General features: G+C 41.1%; 2 protein-coding genes across 13 annotated transcripts in view; one reads left to right on the forward strand and one right to left on the reverse strand.

The window, feature by feature from the left end:
• On the reverse strand, window positions 1-12,035 carry LOC114564870 (WW domain-containing adapter protein with coiled-coil). Its single transcript, XM_028592508.1, has 13 exons — window positions 11,083-12,035; window positions 10,603-10,636; window positions 9,868-10,057; window positions 8,472-8,563; window positions 4,982-5,097; window positions 4,684-4,781; window positions 4,200-4,478; window positions 2,643-2,759; window positions 1,794-1,942; window positions 1,508-1,599; window positions 716-899; window positions 379-506; window positions 1-281 (listed from the first exon to the last, which is right to left on the reverse strand). The coding sequence occupies exons 1-13, from the start codon at window positions 11,121-11,123 to the stop codon at window positions 212-214; spliced, it is 1,590 nt and encodes a 529-aa protein (XP_028448309.1). The 5' UTR covers window positions 11,124-12,035; the 3' UTR covers window positions 1-211.
• Window positions 10,781-19,807, forward strand: part of LOC114564869 (MAGUK p55 subfamily member 7) — a 27,058-nt gene continuing 18,031 nt past the window's right edge. For 3 of the 12 annotated variants that reach the window (XM_028592495.1, XM_028592506.1, XM_028592507.1), the window contains exons 1-6: window positions 11,463-12,134; window positions 12,328-12,411; window positions 13,769-13,803; window positions 14,432-14,550; window positions 15,724-15,801; window positions 17,251-17,331. In XM_028592495.1, coding sequence (XP_028448296.1) covers window positions 13,779-13,803; window positions 14,432-14,550; window positions 15,724-15,801; window positions 17,251-17,331 — 303 coding nt within the window. In that variant the 5' untranslated portion in view covers window positions 11,463-12,134; window positions 12,328-12,411; window positions 13,769-13,778. The other 9 variants (XM_028592499.1, XM_028592498.1, XM_028592497.1 and 6 more) reach the window with 9 other exon arrangements.

The following is a 19,807-nucleotide window of genomic DNA, read 5'->3' on the forward strand; positions in this document are numbered from 1 at the left end:
AAAAAAAAAAAAAAAAAAAAAAAAAAAAACATGTTCGGGATTATGGAGCTTCACCTTCACCAGCAGCCACCTTATTTGTCTAACAGCCTTTCTCAGTTGCTCTGGTGGGGAGAGTTAACGGGCTGTAGCAGCTTGCTGTCCAAGTCTATTCCTCTTTTTCAATCATTATTTCAATCCATCCATCCCAGTCCTTTCTTCTCTGGTCAGGTCCTCACACCATGTAGGAGTTCTGGTTCTTCAGCTTGTCCAGCTCTTTGCTCTGCTGCCTCAGAAACAGGATTCTGTAGTTGAGGGAAAAAAAAAACGAGTACATGTGAACGTGTGCTTTGAATGTCCGCATCGGCTAAAATGTGAATGCAAAGGGAACATTTGCCTCACCTCTGTTCCCTCAGCGTGGCCTGGATTTCACACACTCGGACCAGGGAGCGGAGGTTTTTCATCTCTGTGCAGATCTCAGACATGTACAAGCTGCCCATGTTGTGGAGGTCCTCGTGCAACCGAGCCGCCTGGCGGAGAGGGACGAGTGCTTATTGTCAAGTCATGACTTTAGATTTACATAACAAACATATAACAAAAAGCCTATATTTGTGCCAGCAGCCCCACGGAGCGGTTCTGCTTTTGTAGCGCCGTAATGATGCTACAGCTATAACAAAACAGTGGTAACTGGCAACACTCTATTGCTCTGTAACGTAGAAATCTCCGTGGCGGATTGTACCTGTTTCTCAGTGTTCTCTGAAGGCCATCCTTGGATATGTCTGATGAGGCTCTCATCGAAATGAGTTGCCAGGGTGGGGGTGAATGAGCCAGGGTTGTCGCCCTGGGATTGGCTGGTGCTGCCTGAGGGGACGTGGGGCAACGCAGCACCAGCTATGTTTGATCCCGTGCACAGCATCTCCTGGCTGGTGGAGCGAGACAAATAATTACCGGGGTGAAAGAGGGTGTAAATAAAATGACATCCAGCTGCAGTTTCCCTAATGTTGAAATACCGATGTTTGGGCATATTAGTCAAGGATACCGCGATTTATTCAGCGCATAGCATTTTTTTTTCTCATTTTTTATCACTTTGGAATAACTCAAATACCGCTCATCATATTTTTTTATTCAATTTGGGTGAATAACCAACCTCACCAATGTGTTTAGCACTTAACCGCCATGAAAAGTGTGGCCCTATAATATTACGTCAAAAATGCTGGATATGCATTTATGTAATGGTATGTCTCCATATTGGATTTGTGCAAGAATAAATTACTTTCCCTATTGTTTACATGTCTTTCCAGAAAACATTACTCGGAAAAATACACAGACCTCATTGGAACTAATTTCTGCCAAACTGATAGTAACCATGAAAACCGCTTGGGACACGTTGCTATTGAAGTTTGTAAAATGTATTGTTGTAATTCAGGTGTTCTTTGACTTGTAAAACGGCCTTTTTGGTTTTGTTGTTGTTTACTTTACCTCCAAGCAATCCATCATCACAAACAAAATGGTGTGTTGAAGTGACTTGTACCTTCTCTGCTGGAGAGTTCTGGGGTCCTCTGGACGCTTCTCTGCGGTCTGAGACAGGGGGACTGATCCTTGTTTACCTGAAGACATGTTGCCCTGAAGAGGGAAGGACCGACGGCAGGAGAGACAGAAATAGGAATGAAAACCAGGAAAAGAAAATTTAACAGACAAGGGCAGTCATAACAACGTGGCGAAGAGAGAGAAGGCGGGGGGTGAGTCACGAGCAACGGGAAGTACTCCCGACATTCTTCAAACTGGACTATTCTGTTACTTTTGCTCCTGCGACTCACCCTTGTTTGTGAGGATGCGATGCTGCCAGGGTGCACGCCAAGAAGGGATTTCTGGCTGCTCTGTGGCGTGCCGTTGCGTGGTGAGACGTACGGCCGCGGCGATGATGCATCCGACGTCAGGGAGACGGGGGACTGACTGGAGTGCTGGGCTGCAACGGGAGGACGTACAATCAGTACGGAGCAAGAGAAGGTTCATTGCGATGCTTTCCCTCGACACTGGCAGTACTGGTCCTCATGAAAACCCTCCGCCTGCAGTAATTCCCTTGCTCGCTTTCAAATGTGAATAATCAGTTTAGCAACAAGGCAGCAAATAATCTGACAACACAAGCACATTAAAAGGCTAGTCCTGGAATATAGGGCTTTCAGGTTGGACACAAGAAGACTTGTGTCATCTTTTTCTGGCCCACTTGTTGCGATTGCTATGCAACACATCCTCTGTTCCAGCAGAGAAGGCTCATTGGAATACATGGGAGGACATCTGTTGTTTTCCCACATAGCTATAGTCAATCTGAAAAAGTGATACACGCAGTTAGCTTGCATAAAATGCAGAATTTTACTGACTGAAAGTCAAGAACTGCATTTAAAAAGAACTGGCAGTGTGGCCAGGTTAGCTCAGTGGGTAGAGCAGGGCGCACATATACTGAGAGGTTTATGCCTCGACACAGAGATCCAGGGTTCGAATCCGACGATTTCCTGTATGTCTTCCCTCTCTCCCCTTTCTCACCTAGCTGTCCAGTCAAAAATTTAAAAAGGCAGAAAAGCCCCAAAAATAATCTTAAAAAAAAAAAAAAAAAAAAAAAAAAAAAGAGTTAGTGTAGCAGATGGTGAGAAACAGCGAGGAGGCCGTACCTTGGTTGGAGTGCTGAGCAGCTGAGAGCAGAGCAGTGATGTTGAAAGCAGGTCCAGCAGTGAGGAGCTTATGAAGTACAGACCGCAAGGAAGCTTGGGTGACAGCAGCTGCCAAGACTGGAGGGAGGAAAGAGGACACACACACACACACACACACACACACACACACACACACACACACACACACACACACACACACACACACACACACACACACACACACACACACACACACACACACACACACACACACACACACACACACACACACAGTGAGCAAGGATGCACAACAGGTGAGTGCACAAACACGTATAGTTAGGTCAGAAAACACAGTTAAGATAAAAAAAAAAACTAATCAATGGAAAGATTCGTCTTTTCACCAGCCACTGGAGCCGGTTTATGTATATCATGTCATTTTACTACTATTAAACAACAATCACACATGTATGTCAGGTTCACACAGAATAGCAAGACACTGATCATATTAACAGCCAGGTTAATAACAGCCAAACACCGTCGCCCATTAATAACAGGATCAAAACACACGCATAAGTGACGGAAAGATATTGACATATTTTTGCCATACATGCAGCTCTTCACACAGACTGCCGTATTAGCCGGAATACAAGACGGACTTGCAAACACTTGTTAGCTTAGCAACAAAAAGGCTACAAACAACCCATAACACAACACTCTCTGTAGGAGCCGGTGTTACAGTGCTACACCCTCCACTTAAATGAACATTAGATGTTGTAAACATGTAATTGTCTGGTCGTTGAACCGCACTTTTTCAAACGTAATTTCATAATGTCTGGGACACTTGGTGGCTCCAGGGTGAAATGTAGTGTGGAAATTAGGGATAGACCGATTATCGCCCCTGGCCGATTATCGGCCATTTATTGGCATTTTGCAGATTATCTGCATCGCCATTTTTATTTGCTCGATAACCGATAAAGTTAACCCTCCTGTTATCCTCGGGTCAAACTTGACACAAAAGTGTCGATATCAGAAATTTCGGTTTCTTTCAACCAAATTGTAAAAAAAAAAAATATTGCATGGTGGACGGGAAGACAACACAAGGGTTAATTAATTAAAAAGTGCGCTACTTTGAATCCGCTACAGCTCTGTGTCTGTCCCTCTGCTTCGGTTTCACTCACCACTGAGTCTGACTTAATGTCCCGCCCACAACACTATCTGACTGACTATCTTTTACTGGGTATTATGTTGAAAGTAGTAAACGATTGCTTAAAGCATTTAAACAAGGTTTTTTGTTGGAGTTTGTAACATTCCAAAATCTTAATTCTGACCTAAAGACTTTAATTTTCACTGGAAATCCATAAGTTCTGAAAACGGTTATCGGTTTCATTAACTACTAATAATCGGTATCGGCCTTGAACAAAACAGAATTGGTCGATCCCCAATGGAAAGGTTACGTTAAAGCAGCTATGTGTATACAATTAAAATTCACGAGCCCGGTGAAACTACAGAGAAAGACACTATGGAAGACAGCTGTGTGAAAGTGACATCTTGTGTTTCTTTGATCGGTTGTGCCCTCACCCTCATTGAGTTTGGCCATGTCCATGCTGCCGTTGTTCATCTGCAGAGTGGCCTGCAGCGCTGGGAGGAGCTGATGCAGGAGGGCTGGGTCCTGCAGCAGTGCTGGTGACGGGGACTGGACAGACTGAGGCACCTGCCCCGAAGAGGAGGAAGAGGAGGAGGACATGGCGGAGGGGGTGGAACCCAAAGCACCAGGAGCAGAGCTCAGGCTCTGAGAAGAAGAGGAAGAGGAGGAATGGCCGGAGTTGGATGCTGTGGACTGGTCCCCTGATGTTGTCTCTGTGGAGACGAGCAGAGCAGGAGAACAAAGCATTACAATATTTGTCAGGGAAATTTGTGCACCAGACATATGTAGTAAATCCTCTCTGTATCTTAAAGGTTTCTCCAGAAAGTGATCAACAGAAGCTCGTCACAATCTTGGAGAGGATGACTTTGTAAAAACTTGAACCACGTTGCTTAGGTTTTATAGTTCTGCTATACTTACTAGTTGAGGCTTTGTCCTGCAAGGCCTCTTGTCTGTAGTCCATGTCCCTGGGGAAACTATTCGCCCCCATCTTGACTGGGTCTTTCGGTCGTTGTTCCCTGAAGCAGAATAAGCAGAAAGCAACAGTGACAATATGCAGGATGCAGTTAGACTCTGTACACTCAGCTAACGATATTATGGTGCACTGCTTGATCTTGTAATGTATGACTGCATGAGAATCTCGATTGCGGTTTCAGGTTGAAAACTGAATTGGTTTTTTAGTGTACGTATTTTGTCATTTCATTTTAAGAGGGCTTGCCTCTCCAACAGGTCCTTGGGCTTCTCCCATTGGGAGACCTCAGTTCTACAGTTGTAGTAGTACTTCTTCCCAGAGGAGCTGATGTGTTCTGTCCAGTCATCTGCTGGGTCCTGGTGCTGAGAGAGACAAGACATGAGACCTTAGAAAGCTTTAGAGATATTATGACAAGTTAAAGACTACCTAGGGCTGTGCAATTATTTTTTTTTTAAAATCGATTTCGGCCTGTAATGATCACAAAAACTATACATTCGGTTAGGGCTGCTCAATTATGGAAAAAAATAGTCACGATTATTTTGGTCAATATTGAAATCACGATTATTTATTTATTACTCCTTAACATTTGGATATAATGGATAGTGTCCAGGGTATAATCTGTTAGTGTCCTTTATCTCACAGAAAGAGTCTTTGCATCAGAATAAAATCTGTTTTACTACTGTGAGTTGGTTCAGCTTTATAGATATCACACATAACGTTACACAGCTATGCACCCCCACTAAGCTGGAAAAAGTTTTAAACAGTAAGTGAATACAGCGTGTTGGGGAAATACAACGACAGTAGCTATACTACAGCGGGGCGGCGGCAAAGGCAGAGGGACCGCAGGGTTAGCTAACGTTAGCTGTTCCCAGAATACTGAGTTGGTTTTGCCTTTTTTTGCTCACCAAACGCTGCTGCCATCTTTACTCGCGCTGAGTTTTTAAATTCCAGCGGTGATGATGATATGCACAGCACACGACTTGCCTCCCTGACTGGCTTCGGGAGGGGCGGATGTGCGTGTCATTCAGAACACAAGACAAAATAAGAGTGTTCTTGCAAAACAGAACATGGCAAAATAATCGTTTTTTCCTCGATTATACTATTTTGGTGATCGTTGGGAGCCGAAATTGAAATTGAATTAATTGCACAGCCCTACATTCGGTCCGCTGCTGAAGGAGCGACTGCCGCTGCTCCTTTAGTAATTAAAAAAATGTCCCGAAGTCAGAATTACACAACTCTGCAGAGCTGTCTGCTCCACTGAACTCAAGAGAACCGTCATCAGCTCGCTGTCCCCTTTGAGGGCGAGCAACTGGAACAGTAACAGGACGTCATCACTCGCAAAGTCATGTCAACCGAATAAACAACAGCACGAGTACAGAATTTCCTCCTCAGGCCGAGTGGCAAATGGCGTCGAAAGCCTCGGCGGCTGATTTACCTTAAAAACCGCGTGAAATAGTGTTATGGGCACTGAATTTGATGAATTTACTGTTTATCAGACCCCAGATGAGACAAGAATCTAACGTTAGCGAACCCTGCGGCCCCTCTGTCTTTGACTCCCCGCTGCAGGAGACGCCGTATTCCCCCGACAAACGGTATTAAAAGTGCTCATATTATGCTTTTTGGCTTTTCCCCCTTTCCTTTATTGTGTTTTTTTTTGTGCACGTTATAGGTTTACAAAGTGAAAAAACCCAAAGTCCACCCCAAAGAGACTTACCATTTTCCAGAGAAAACACTGTTCGCAAACTGCTCCAAACAGCTCTATTGTAGTCCAGCCTTTACTTCCGTGGCGGCACTTTGTAACACACATTATAATGCTCGCCTAGCTGCTAGCGTGGCACGCCCTCATACTCTGCAACTGACTAGCTAGCAGTACTTACTGAGCAAAGATGGTACAGAAGTGAGATGTCTCACTCTGTAACTAAAACAGAGACTTGAACACACAGGGTGAAAAGAGGAGCTGCAGCAATGTGCAACACAACAAATATATGGTGTTTTCTGAAAATTAAACCACATAAAACTATTTTGGTACAACCTCTAAATACAACCGTGAACCTGAAAATGAGCATAATATGAGCACTTACTGTTCAAAACATTTTCCAGGTTAGTGGGGATGCATACTGCTCAAAACCAACATGAAAAATCATAGTAATGCTCCCACAGCATATTGTTTTGTTGCTAAGCTATATGTAAAATGAGCGGTGATGTTAGATCACCTGTTTCACGTAAAGTTATCGTCCATATTTTGGCACAGTGTTTAGTAATGACAGTAATAGAGTCATAGTGAAAATGTGTTATGTATCTGGAATTGTTCTTTAGCTATGTATGTGTGATATAAATATGTAAAGCTGAATGGACTCGTAAAGTAAAACAGATTTGATTCTTATCCAAAGACTCTTTCTGTGAGAGAAAGACACTATATCCTGGAATGTAATTGTAAGATATATGCTTTTTAGAACCAATTTTTTTTAAGTCTTAAATGTCCATGCTACATGGAAGTGAATGGACATTAGCTACAACATATTCGAAAAATAGTCAGCAGCTATGTTAAATGATGACTTGCAGGTAAATGAGCTATGCTCCTCTAAGTCTATGATCCTTTGATAAGTAAGCATCCGTGTTCATTTAGTAGGTAAGCATCCCTCACTTTCCACCCTCAATAATGGATAAGGGCTTTTCAGTCTGGATGGGAGCGATATGTTTAATATTCATGATCGTGTAAATACCAACACTTCCAGTCATTACAAAAATTCCAGGAAGAATCCTGTCTTTCCTTTTTACAATTGCACCGATTTCTAAACTGACTGATTTTGCAGAGGAGGCTTGAGCCACAATAACATCAGCAGTAGTAACTGTAGATTTTACAGCAGGGCCTTGGTATTGTGTAATTGAGATGTGATTTGACAATTACTGCACGAATTGCCGTTGCAAATTTTGCATCAAACCGCGGAAAAAACGGAAAATAATTGATGTACAGTTTTGAATCCTCATAAATTTTATCCTTATTTTAGCAGCAGCTAACAGCTAATCAACCCGTTCTCGGCTTGTGCATCTCAACATAGAGCAGAGAAGGGCAGGAAGTCATAATTATCAATAGACTACATTACCGAAAGATAATCTTTAATAACTTAATCTTGCCAAACCTGAACTGTAAAGCCCCTGTGTCTCTTAATGTGTTCCTCTGTGGATTTCTTTTCCTTTCAGCTCTCATCTCATAATGGAAGCACAACGGTGCACAAATGAGGACAAACCTGCCTTTTCGCTCCAAATTTGTCAATTGCTTGTAGAAACCATACTGTGTATGCACATTTAAGTTTAGATTTGGAAACATGTTCGCTTTGTCTTCTTGTCAGGATGTTGACTTTACATGTGCACTACTCTCCACCCTCTACTCACTTCAAAATGATAACTAATAACAGTATACATCAACACCGGGTCCCCAAACAACGTTAATTATTGCCTTATTGCTCAGTACAACCAGATACTAAGTGAGATAGAATAAGATCATTAAATATTTTAACATGGAAGTCTTACATCTCATCAGACCATCTACTCTATAGAAGGAGCCTGTTACATAAGATTCAATCACGCATTGTTGTTGAGACAAAAATGTCTGCACAGAGAGAAAGAGAGATGCTTCTACATAATGTCTTGCATACCATGTCCCAAGTAGCGTGACAGCAATTTCTACACAAAATGCTGAGAGTATATCATTGGATAACACTGGACAACGTCTTACCCTGTCTGCAGGCTTGCTCTGAGTCGCATGCGAGTCGGAGCCATGGTGGGAGCTGTTGTTGTGAGAGTTCTCCTGAGGAGAGCCGCTGGTCCCTGTAACAAAGCCATTCATCAAGTAAGAGTAAACACACAATGTTTGGCAGGGGAGTGCATCTTAGTGACTGCAACTGCCAAATAAGAAACGCTTTGTTTGAGATGAGTTTGTAATAGCTACATTTGTGATCTGATGGCAGTGAGAGGTCACTGTTCCACTATCTTTAATGCGACTATTATCGCCATCACACCCCCAACCGGCCCCGTCAGACACCGCCTACCAAGAGTCTGGGTCTGCCGAGGTTTCTTCCTAAAAGGAAGTTTTTCCTTGCCACTGTCGCAATAGCCACTGCTAATGCTTGCTCTTGAGGGAATTACTGTAATTGTTGGGGCTTTGTAAATTATAGAGTGTGGTCTAGACTAGAGATGTTCCGATACCGATACCAGTATCGGTATCAGTTCCGATACTGCATAAAACGCTGGTATCTGTATCGGGAAGTACTGGAGTTTATGCACCGATCCGATACCACGTAATAAAGCCCTAAAGAAAATCTACATTAAAGTAGTTTATTTATGTTCTTTTTCCGTTATAACTGACTGTCAAACTGGAGAATAAAAGAAAGTTCTACGGCATTCATTGTTTGTGTTTGTTTATGTTTCACAAAGAGTTTAACCTGAGCCAGACCGACAACAGAGATAGAAATCATATCACATCCATACAGGGATAGTAGTATACAGCTGTTAAAACATAATGAAATATATGACACTCTGGTATCGGATCGGTACTCGGTATCGGCCGATACGCAAGTTCAGGTATCGGAATCGGGAAGCAAAAAAGTGGTATCGGGCCATCTCTAGTCTAGACCTACTCTATCTGTAAAGTGTCTTGAGATAACTCTGTTATGATTTGATACTATAAATAAAATTGAATTGAAAGGACAAAATAGTGCGACGCTTGACTTTGTTCCCATGAGAGTTTCCAAGTTAATGTTATGCTTTTCATCAAACTCTGCACCCACATCTGCCCAAAAGTGTTAAGAGTGCATATATGACAAAACAAGTCCACACAGTGTGTCAGAGATCAACACAGAAAGAATGCCATAATTAACACTGAAGATACTGATCAGAAGAATGTATTTGTTGATCAATGTACACAATTGATTAAAGTCAGCTGAGGCTGAGAGCTGAGAGTTTGCCTGCAGCCACAAGCATCTGATATTTTCTGGTGCAGGACTAAGATGCTGCCTTTTCCTTTAAGCAACCCTTTAAGATAAAACGTGCATGCATTTGTAGGACCACCAGATCCTAATAATTGCCCCTTGTGGGATTAATAAAGTTGTTGAATTGAATTGATCCGGGCTTACCATTTTTTCCTCTAACTGCGTGAGAGGTTTTTGCCTTGCCATGTCCCGTGCCGTCTCCCTGTTTGCTGCCAGGACTTTCGTCGGAGCGTCGCAGCATCTTGTAGGGGGGTGTGGGGTCTGATGAGCCATCGCGCACTTTGTCATAGCGGTGAAGGCTGCTGGACTGGCTCTTTGGCTGAGATTTATGGGCCTAGGTTGAATAAAGCATGGCAGAAAGAGTTGGGATGGGTAGTTTTTGTCATTTTTTTCCTTATTTTGTTAAAATAAATATACATGTGAAATGTGTGTCTGTAATAAATATAAAAATATAAAGTGTACAGCCAAGGTTCTCTGCTTTTCAGCATGTATTGAATGTATCCTACAGGAAGCCATTTAAAAGTTGGTAACATTACTTTGTGGCGATGTTCAAGGAGTACTACAGTGGTGTCAAAATTTGTGCCTGATGCTATATCAACACAACATGAATTTTAGAGCAAACTTTGCCAGGTTTTACAAGAACATTACACAAACTGCCACTTCCTATGGGAAGTTTTGTGATAGCCATGTAGATTGAATGTAAATAAAGTTTTTAGTGGTTTATTTTGTTCAACAGTATGATTAAGTGACAATATAATTGGGAATTTAACTGGAAGTGTTAGTGAGTTTTAATTTGAATGGAAAATACTGCACCTTGATTAGCTAACGTTACGTTAGTGGAAAGTAATGACAGGTGACTTAAATTGTCATATGTCATACCTGATAGGATTGCGAATCCCTTCTGTCGTTGCACCTGTGGAAACACACAGAACAAACAGTATTGTAAGACAGTTTGCATTTTTACGGTTAGGCTACTTGTTTACCATAGCAACATACTTTCTGGAGCTTATTTAGCTACCGTTAGCTAAGTTAGCTTGATTTGCCACCTTAGCAACAGCTGCTTGCTCTAGCTAACGTTAGTAGAAAATACCGATCATGTTTAAAACGTATCGTAGCTACATATTGTGACCTATACACCCACGGTTTACCATTAACGCGTTAGTTAGCTAACGTTACGTTAATTGATAAGCTACAAGAAACATCCGGAACCCAGAGCTATCCTAGCTAATTGCAAACTGTTAGCTCGTAGCACTGATGGCTAACGGTTACAGGCAACACGAATAACCAACCTACATATGAAAAAAAATTGGTAAACCATACGAATAACTTTTAACATGTTATGGTTTGTGCTTGATTTACCCATCGCTGACTCTTGTTGGTTTCCTTGCATACATCACCATCAAGGCCGGGGTGGTGTGTGTGTGTGTGTGAGAGGGGGAACCGTGGCCTCCTGTCTGTCTGCTTTCACAGCTCTCTTTTCTTCAGCTTCCTGATATCTGGACTCAGTCTGTCCTACCAAACAGAAACCTACAAACAGTGCACCGAGCACCAGCACTGCATAGCGGGTGGTCTTTATTGCAAACCACCCTCAGTGCATCGTCTGGCATGTAGTTACGGTATACGGTTGGCTCGGCCGATGTAGCTCAGCGAAAAGCAGCAGAGTCAGGAGGAAACGGATTCCTCGGTAATGTTTAGCTAGAAAAAAATAAGTTCCGGTTGTATTTTCAAATTATAAGAACCTTATTGAGTAAAGCGAGGTACCACAACAAATACATTAGGTAAATTTGTTCAAATGCCGTTTTTGACGGCCCTATGCATAGTCGTAATGTTTAACTCAAAAACAGAAATAGGAAGGAATAACCGCTGAAACATTGTCGCAGTCGTTACTGCCACTTACTGGATAACTTAGCTAGCTAGCTAGCTAACGTTAGCAAACTGAATGTGTCGGCTAACGCTAGTTTCAAGACGTTTCTGATAAGCAGGGAACTTCTGTGTACGCAGATATTTCATTATAACGAGACATTTAACGTTAAATTGACAAGTAATGTCATGTTTTTATTTATCATGAAATGAAAAAAAACGGGACATAATGCTGAAAGTACGGCAGTAGCAACCAGACTTGCCATTCATTTGTGTTGATAAATCGAAAACAGTATCCTCTTAGCATGTCAAAACAGAACGAAAAACTTCACGACCACGTTGTAACGACAAATACAAGATTTTTTTTTTTCTCACTAAAGCAATTTTAAGTTTGCGCTCTTATTTCGAAGTAAGTAGCCACATTTCCGGTATTAGCCTAGCTGTCTCTGGCTAACGTGACGCAGCTGAAAACGAAGCTAGTAGGTGCTGTGGACTCCTCCTCTGAGTTCACATCTCGTTGGTTGGAAATTTCTGGGACACACCCACGGTCGGTCTGTAGTCTGATCTGTTGTCTCTAACATTAATTAATGTAATGAGCACTTACCCTCCATGTAGCCTACAGTATGTCTTTTCTTCCTGGGACTTATTTGGTATACAGCGAGTGTGTGGATAAAGCAGTACGACTTTCTGGTCAGTATGCAGACGAGCAACAGATGAACTTTTATTTCTAAATTTATTCCACAGAACATATGGGCCTATTGGTTTAAATGTACATTCTCAGCATCCCTACAGAGAGGTCAGGGTGACACTGAACTGCTACTGCACTGGGTAAATATGAATTGTTTTGCACAGGGTCATGCCCCAATGAATAAGGGTAATGGGGTTGGTATTGTGACATGCATCACACTCAATCTCACCTCCTGTGATTGTTGAGGTTGATGAACTCCCCTTAATACACATCTTCATGTTATTAACGTTACCTTAAAAAACAGAACTCTCATGCAGCCTATTTTATCACCACAAATACAATTGTGAAATTAAAGAGAATCAAATGAAATAAAAGTAGGCCTACTGAAAGGATGCAAATGCTGACCTGAGATTCAATTAAATCTGCGTGACAGTCGTATGTGGAAAGTGAACTGGTGTCGGCTAACATTATGCCTCATGCTCTTCGATTGCTGGATCGATTGCCCGTCGGCTTGATTTAGGTCAGACTGACACATATTGACTGGATAAGGAACAGTCTCTTTCACAATTTGGCCAGTCGAACACTATACAACCTCTCTCTACAAGTGGATGTTCACATTTAGCTCATACTCTTATATTATAAGCGATAAGGCCTGTTTATACTGGGCCTGATGGAATGGATAGTCTCTGGTGAGTGCAATTTAAATTGTGTGTGGTTCTAATGTACTGAGCTGTTTTCCTCTACTTAAAATGTGTTGGAATAGACACACATATGTGTGTTACACTCCAAATATGTATTAGTCCAAATATACCTCTCACAATATTTTAATTTATTATCTGCTATTGAAACATTAAAAACAAATATCAGTGTCGATATAGTATTGTATTATTTCTCTAGCCGTGTTAATTGAGGGATACTGGAAACTCTTTGTTTTGCAAACCATTGTAAAATTTTCTAAAATTGATCAAAATCATGAACGGAGAGAGGATAAAAATTGATTCATTTTGAGCAGAGGACATCCAATATGTATCCTGTAGTATGAGTTATGTTTTCATTATTATTTGTTGTACTTTTAGATAAGTTTAATTAGCCTGGATGCCAGCAGAACTTAGCCCCGCCCATCACATTCTGACTAGAATCTGAATGTGACCATGTCAGGCTAAAGTTTAATGTTAAAAAGGAAAAGAACTCTGAATATTATTGATAAAACATTTACTGATTTAATACTTTTTCATATGTGGAACAGTGTATTACCGTAATGTTGCAATATTTTATACCAGCATTAGGGGGCAGTAATATGTCAGAAGAAAGATATTTCACACACCATGTGAAAAACATATTCCTTTCCTTTCTCTCATTATTTCTCTTTCTCTGTGTCACGATCTAGTCTCCATTTTCACTAATAAAATTCAAAAGAAATCTGGAGCAAGTTACAGAGTATGAATATTTATCAAGGGTTTCAATATTTGTTGAATTTTTTTCTTTTTCTGTTCTCAGAGTGAGGAGGATGCTGAGTCGAACAGAACACAGAGGTACGTCCAAAGTGGAGCAGGTTATCAGGTTATATATGTACATGATAGGCAATATCTAGACAATTTGAGCACATTGGTTTCATCATTCTTTTTACTTTGCTTATCGTGCCAGATAAAATACCTTCAAAACTGGAAAACAAAGCAATGATCCCCATAACAGTGACTCTTTTAAATGCTGCCCTGTGGGAAAAAAAAAAGTCTTAAATTCGCTGAAGTATTGTGATCTAGGTCTTAAATAATTTTAAACAGTTCTTAATTTTCCTACGTCCATGTAAAGCTACCTCTAATGCTTCTTGGTTGTTGTTTTTTTATTCCGTGGAGTTGTAGCTCTTCCGTATGCTAGTCCAAATATAATTTGATGTATATTTACCGACTATTATTATCAATTTTATTCAACTTGAATAAATGTTTTTGCAACTTTGCAAGTCATTTTGTGACTCTGCATTTCGTTGTACTTTTATGTTGGGATACAGCTCTTAAATGCCATTCATTAAGGTCTTAAAATGGTCTTAAAAACCCAGAAACAAAAACCCTGATACAGCTCCATCTGTATTTGCAGGTGGTGTGCTTATGGATGTGGTGTACATGTGTTTATCCGTGTGACAGTGTTCTGCTCCTCCTCCTGTAGGCGTGTGCAGGTTGCTATCATCAGTGATGTCAGGAACAGAGTCTCACACAGACAGGGAGGAGGACTACAGGTTCCTCCACAGCATGTTGATGGAGAAGAAGCTTCACCTGCTCTTTAAGGTGAAGACACATTTGTGCTACAACGATTTGTGCTTGTTTACTTCCACTTATTTTAGTCACGGCACCTATTTTGTCTAACTTTTAAGTAGCAAACTACAAAGCTGAATTAAATACCGAGATCTTATTTTTAGTAGTACACCAGTGTAAAAAATACTGCATTACGAGTAAATGTTCTGCATTGAAAGTGTTACTTAATTCAATTCAATAGAATTTTATTTATAGTGTCAAATCATAAAAGACGTTATCTCAGTACACTTTACAGATAGAGTAGGTCTAGACAACACTATCATTTACAGAAACCAAACGATTAAAAATCCAAAAAAGCATGCATTTGGTGCGAGCAAAAATTGCCTTTTAACAGGCAGAAACCTCGGACAGAATTTGGCTCTTGGGGGCGACCTCTAGCTCACCCAGTAAGAGCGTGCGCCCCATGTAGGCTGAGTCCTTTGCAGTGGCCTGGGTTCGAGTCCGACCCGCAGCCCTTTGTTGCGTGTCATCCCCCATCTCTCTCCCACCTTTCCTGTCTATCCACTGTCACTATCAAATAAAGGTAAAAGCCCCCAAAAAATAATCTTTAAAAAATAAAATCTGCCTCATCTGCTTCTGCCTTTCAGTAAAAGATTATACAGGAAGAATGGCTCCCGTCAGTGTTACTCTGTTATACATTAGTATTACATTCTTATTATTATTACTAATGCATTAATATGTAAGTTAACCAGTGTTGCAGCAGGTCAAGATGGAGCTAATTTGAACTACTGTTGGGTAGATTCATGTAAAAATGTATCATATTTTATAAGACTCTTATAAGATTCTCCAAGAGCGCAGATGCGGAAGACCTGTAAACGCTGGACCAATCAAAGCAGACTGTCCTTTTTCGGGAGGGGGGGCTTGGGGGAGACAGGCGCTAAAACAGAGCATTTCAGGCAGAGGGTACATGTACAGGTACAGTACATTCAGAGAGCCAGTGTGATAAAAAATAATGTATATTTTTTAACATTAAAGCATGTAAACATGTTCTATTAGAAACCCAAAATATTGTAATAATGTAAATTGTATTATTAGAAATTATTTTAATTAATGGTAGAAGTAGGATTAGTATTTGAAGTTGCAGTAAGTGCCTTTTTTTACTGCAGATAAAAAAACTTTTATTGTGATATTTTCCTGACTTGACAGATCCACGAGCGGCTGAAGCGTTTTGAGAAGCGAAGCCCTATCCCGGTCCAAGAGCATGCCGCGAGTCTGGCTTCAGATGTAAGTGACTCTCTCCAAACATCTTTTGCAGATAGACGCGCTGCCGAGGATGACAGTTTGACAGCAGAGGGAAGTGTTCAAATTGTTTCCTCCACATACAGATGACTTCCCTGTCACACAGAAGCACGAGTGGAACGCACAGTCCTTATGCAGGCTGAATTATGAAATGTTATCTCAAAGCTCTGTCATCTCGGATAGTATCACTTGAAAGGCTGTGTTTTATAGCAGATATCGTTCTGTATCTGGATGCCAGGAGTTAGGTCACCGAGGACAGTTCCGAGCAAAAGGCTGCTAAACTCATTTTGTGTGTAGTCTAATGTTTCAAGTTGGGGGAATACAATTAATTTCAGATTTAAGATGAAGTGACAGAGAGTGTTTCCACTACAGCTGTGACTCAAAATGGCACGACCAGTCTCTTCAGATGTGCATCCTATTTCGTGTACCAGTCCTCTTCATTCCTGTTACCAACCAATCACTCCTATATTTCCATCTCATCCCACTACCTTCCTTGAACCATTTTGGTCATGTTCCACCTTCATTTCCTGACTTTTCCCCTTGTTCCTGGACAAAGTGTTAAACAAGGATGTTCTTTTTAGACTTTTCCCTTACTCCATAATTTCTTCTCTCCATCCCCGAACCATACTCCCCTTTCCATTATCTCTATTCTTCCCCTTTCTCTGTATCCTTTCCCCTTTCTCTCCATTTGCGTTTCTTTATCTTCTCTCAATACCCTGCTGCAAACTGTAATTCCTGCCATGTTTCCATACTGTCTATCTAATCCTATCCTCTCCCCCAAACTCCTCTCCATCTCCTTCTCTTCACTCCCTTTGCTTCAGATTCTGTTAGACAGCCACTCTCCGCCTGGCTTAAATCATCAGGACCTACTGGAAGGGCCAAACCATGGGTCTGTTTCCCCTCAGAGAGGCTTCTGTTTGCTCACAGTGGAAACTAATGACCTTCATGCATTGTGTCTCTGGAGTGTGCCTAGACATCTTGAAGCAGTAGAAGTCATTACAGTAAAATGCTTGACAAGACGGGCGACTGCACACAGTCACACTCCGCCTCTCCACTTGCCGCTGACGGTCAAGGCTGCTCTGTTTTAGTTGTCGCCGCAGCTGTCGTGTAGCCTTGAACATCGGGAGCTTTTTTCCGACGGTGGCTAAAAGGCACAAAACCAAAACAGGAACAAATAGTTAACATCATGAGGAAAAAAAAGCAAAGCCCCAGTGAGGTGAACAGGGCCATATGATAGTGTAGAAATAATGACAGTACCGATGATGTGTCACTGCAGTCTGAATCAGATACAAGTTGAATTTCACTAACCTTTTTTGTCTCTCTGCTCGTTTCGCTGTCTCTCTTGGCTAAACCTCATGATATAAATGTATACCTCTAATTATAAAAATAAAAAAAATATATCCTGCCTCGCCTTCTCTTTTTCTCTCCTTCCAGTTGGCGGAGGAGTTGATATACCAAGTCTGGAGAGATGAAGTCGAAGAACTGGTTGCCCTGTTTTCCAAACCCAACTTTAAGGTGAAGAGTATTTCCTTCCATGGTGATGATGTGGTCCTGTAGCTTATTGTTACGTGTGTCAACCTAACACTCCCCCAGCCAAGTCCTTTGTTCAGTCAAATCGCATCACTTCTACCAATGAAATACACCACTCTTAAAATAAATAGTTCAACATTTTGGGAAATACGCTTGTTTCCTTATTTTGCCAAGAGTTGGGGTTATCAGAGAGGATTGATACCACTCTTTTGTTTCTATGACAAATATGAAGCTACAGCCAGCAGCTGATTAGCTTAGCTTATCACAAAGACTAGAAATAGAGGAAAGTAACTAGCCTGGCTTCTTAAGTCTTCCTGTAAATTTGCACTTGACGTTTTTACACTTCAGTTTTTGTACTGATTAAATAAATTAGATATAACTAGTTAAGGTAACTGTTTCCTCAAGTGTCTAGTCCTTGTAGTTAGCTAAACTGTTAAAAAATAAAGCTACAGACAGGGGTTATTGTAGCTTATCTTGGCAAAACAACTGAGATTATAAATGTAAAAAAACAAATACAATATTAGCTGTTTCCCTCTATTTTCAGATCACTGTTTTGCTGAGAGTTAGACAAGAAGTATCAATACTTCTCTTATAGCTACCCATTAAATATGAAACTACAGCCAAGGAATGTTAGGTTAGCTTACCTTAGCTTAGCATAAAAAATGGAAGCAGGGGAAAACCGATAGCTTTGCTTTATCCAAAGGTAAAAAAAACTGCTTAACTTCCTGTAAAGTCACAATCTCTTAGTTTTTACACTTTGGTTTTTGTACAAATTAAACAAACCAGATATAAAGTGTTAATTAGTCAGCTTTAGAGGTGCAAGTAGGCAAACTTGTGTTACCTTTTTACAAAGCCAGGCTAATGTTTCCCCCTTTCAATCTTTATTCTACGCTAATTAAGCTAACCGGCTGCTAGTTCCAGCTATTTAACAGACAGACATGGGAGTGGTATTGCTCTTCTCATCTAACTCTTGGCAGGAAAGCGTTTTTCTGTCACTGAAGCACATCCTATAATTGCCATTCACATAGACCATTTATGAAGCAAGAATGTAATCCACTCGGAAGATGTTGTTTTGCTTCCTTCTACTTCAGTGAGCCAAAGGATCATTAACAATAAAAATAACGTACTCATGATGGTGTGGTTATATGTTCAGTCATTTTTCTTGACATAGGTAACTCTAGCACTCTAATCTGAGAAGCTAATTTCCATGCAGGAATGCTTCATCTGAGCTATTCTGATGCTGCTGATGCGATTGAAAAGGCTTATATGGGTCACACAAAGTGACAAATTAATCCCAATGTAAATTCTGTTAAATGTATTTCACCTAATCATGTTGCCCACTGAGAGGTGCTGACATCTATTAACCACACTGGAATTGAAGCTAATCTACTGTCTAGTTATGTTTATTAGTGTTCACTCATGTAGAGGCCCAGACTACTCAAATGCATGTTTCCTTATTTCAGATGTGATGACAGTCATATTTCAGACACACACACATGCACACACAGCATACGGTTTTCCAGTGAGCTCCAGAAGTCGTGGCTTTTCTTAATGAGGAGCTGAGGCCAGCCCGAGAACTAACAGGTTTGTTTGTACAGTCTTAATGACCTGTTTGTTCTTGGCCCCAGCGCAGGAGCTCACACATACTTATGAGAGACTCTGGGTATAATATTCTGTGAATGAATGTTTGTTTTTTGAAAACCGGTCTCTGAAAGTGGCCAGAGACACATTGCTCACACGCTGGCAGCTTCTGAGCAGAGCAACTGTTGATGGACAACATGGATAAGTAGACTAACTGACAGATCGATTGGCTGATTGTTAAAATCAATTTGATGAGTAGATGTTTTCCTCCTTTTCCAAGTTTTTTTTTTTTTTTATAACAGTAAATTGTACCTTGTGCAGGCTCACAGTGAGAGATTAACGTTCATCCAGAATATTGTTTTTCTGCAAACAAACCTGGAGTTTTCGCACAGCCAAAGTTAACAAAGAGTGAACTTAAATGAACTGTCTGGGCATTGATAGTGAGTCATATATCAATCCACAGTCCCTTCACTGGAAAAGCAGTTTTTTCTTGAGACTTGTAACCTGTTTGCCAGTAACACTGTTAGTAGTGTGGGGGGTTGCTTTCAGGTGGCCCACAGGCTGGCAGTACATTCCAAACCAAATCAAATTTGGCATGTTGGCACCGGCAAAACTGAAGGTTTGTGACCAGGAGGAAAGTGCTTTTTTTGGATTCAGTCGCTGTAGTGAGTGCAGGCAGGCCAGCCAAACTTATTGGAAGTTTTGCATAGTCTTGGTCACCTTTAATTAGTCAACAGGGATTTTTGGCATTTTTGTTTGAGTGCTTACCATTTTTTAACCTCACAATTACATTTAACCATCTCTAGCCTAACCAGTTGGCCTAAATATGTTGATTTAAACCTGCACTGGTAAAACTGGTGACAATGGTTCTTCATTGCGC

This window comes from Perca flavescens, chromosome 12 (genome assembly GCF_004354835.1).
Source record: "Perca flavescens isolate YP-PL-M2 chromosome 12, PFLA_1.0, whole genome shotgun sequence".
Lineage (NCBI taxonomy): Eukaryota > Metazoa > Chordata > Actinopteri > Perciformes > Percidae > Perca > Perca flavescens.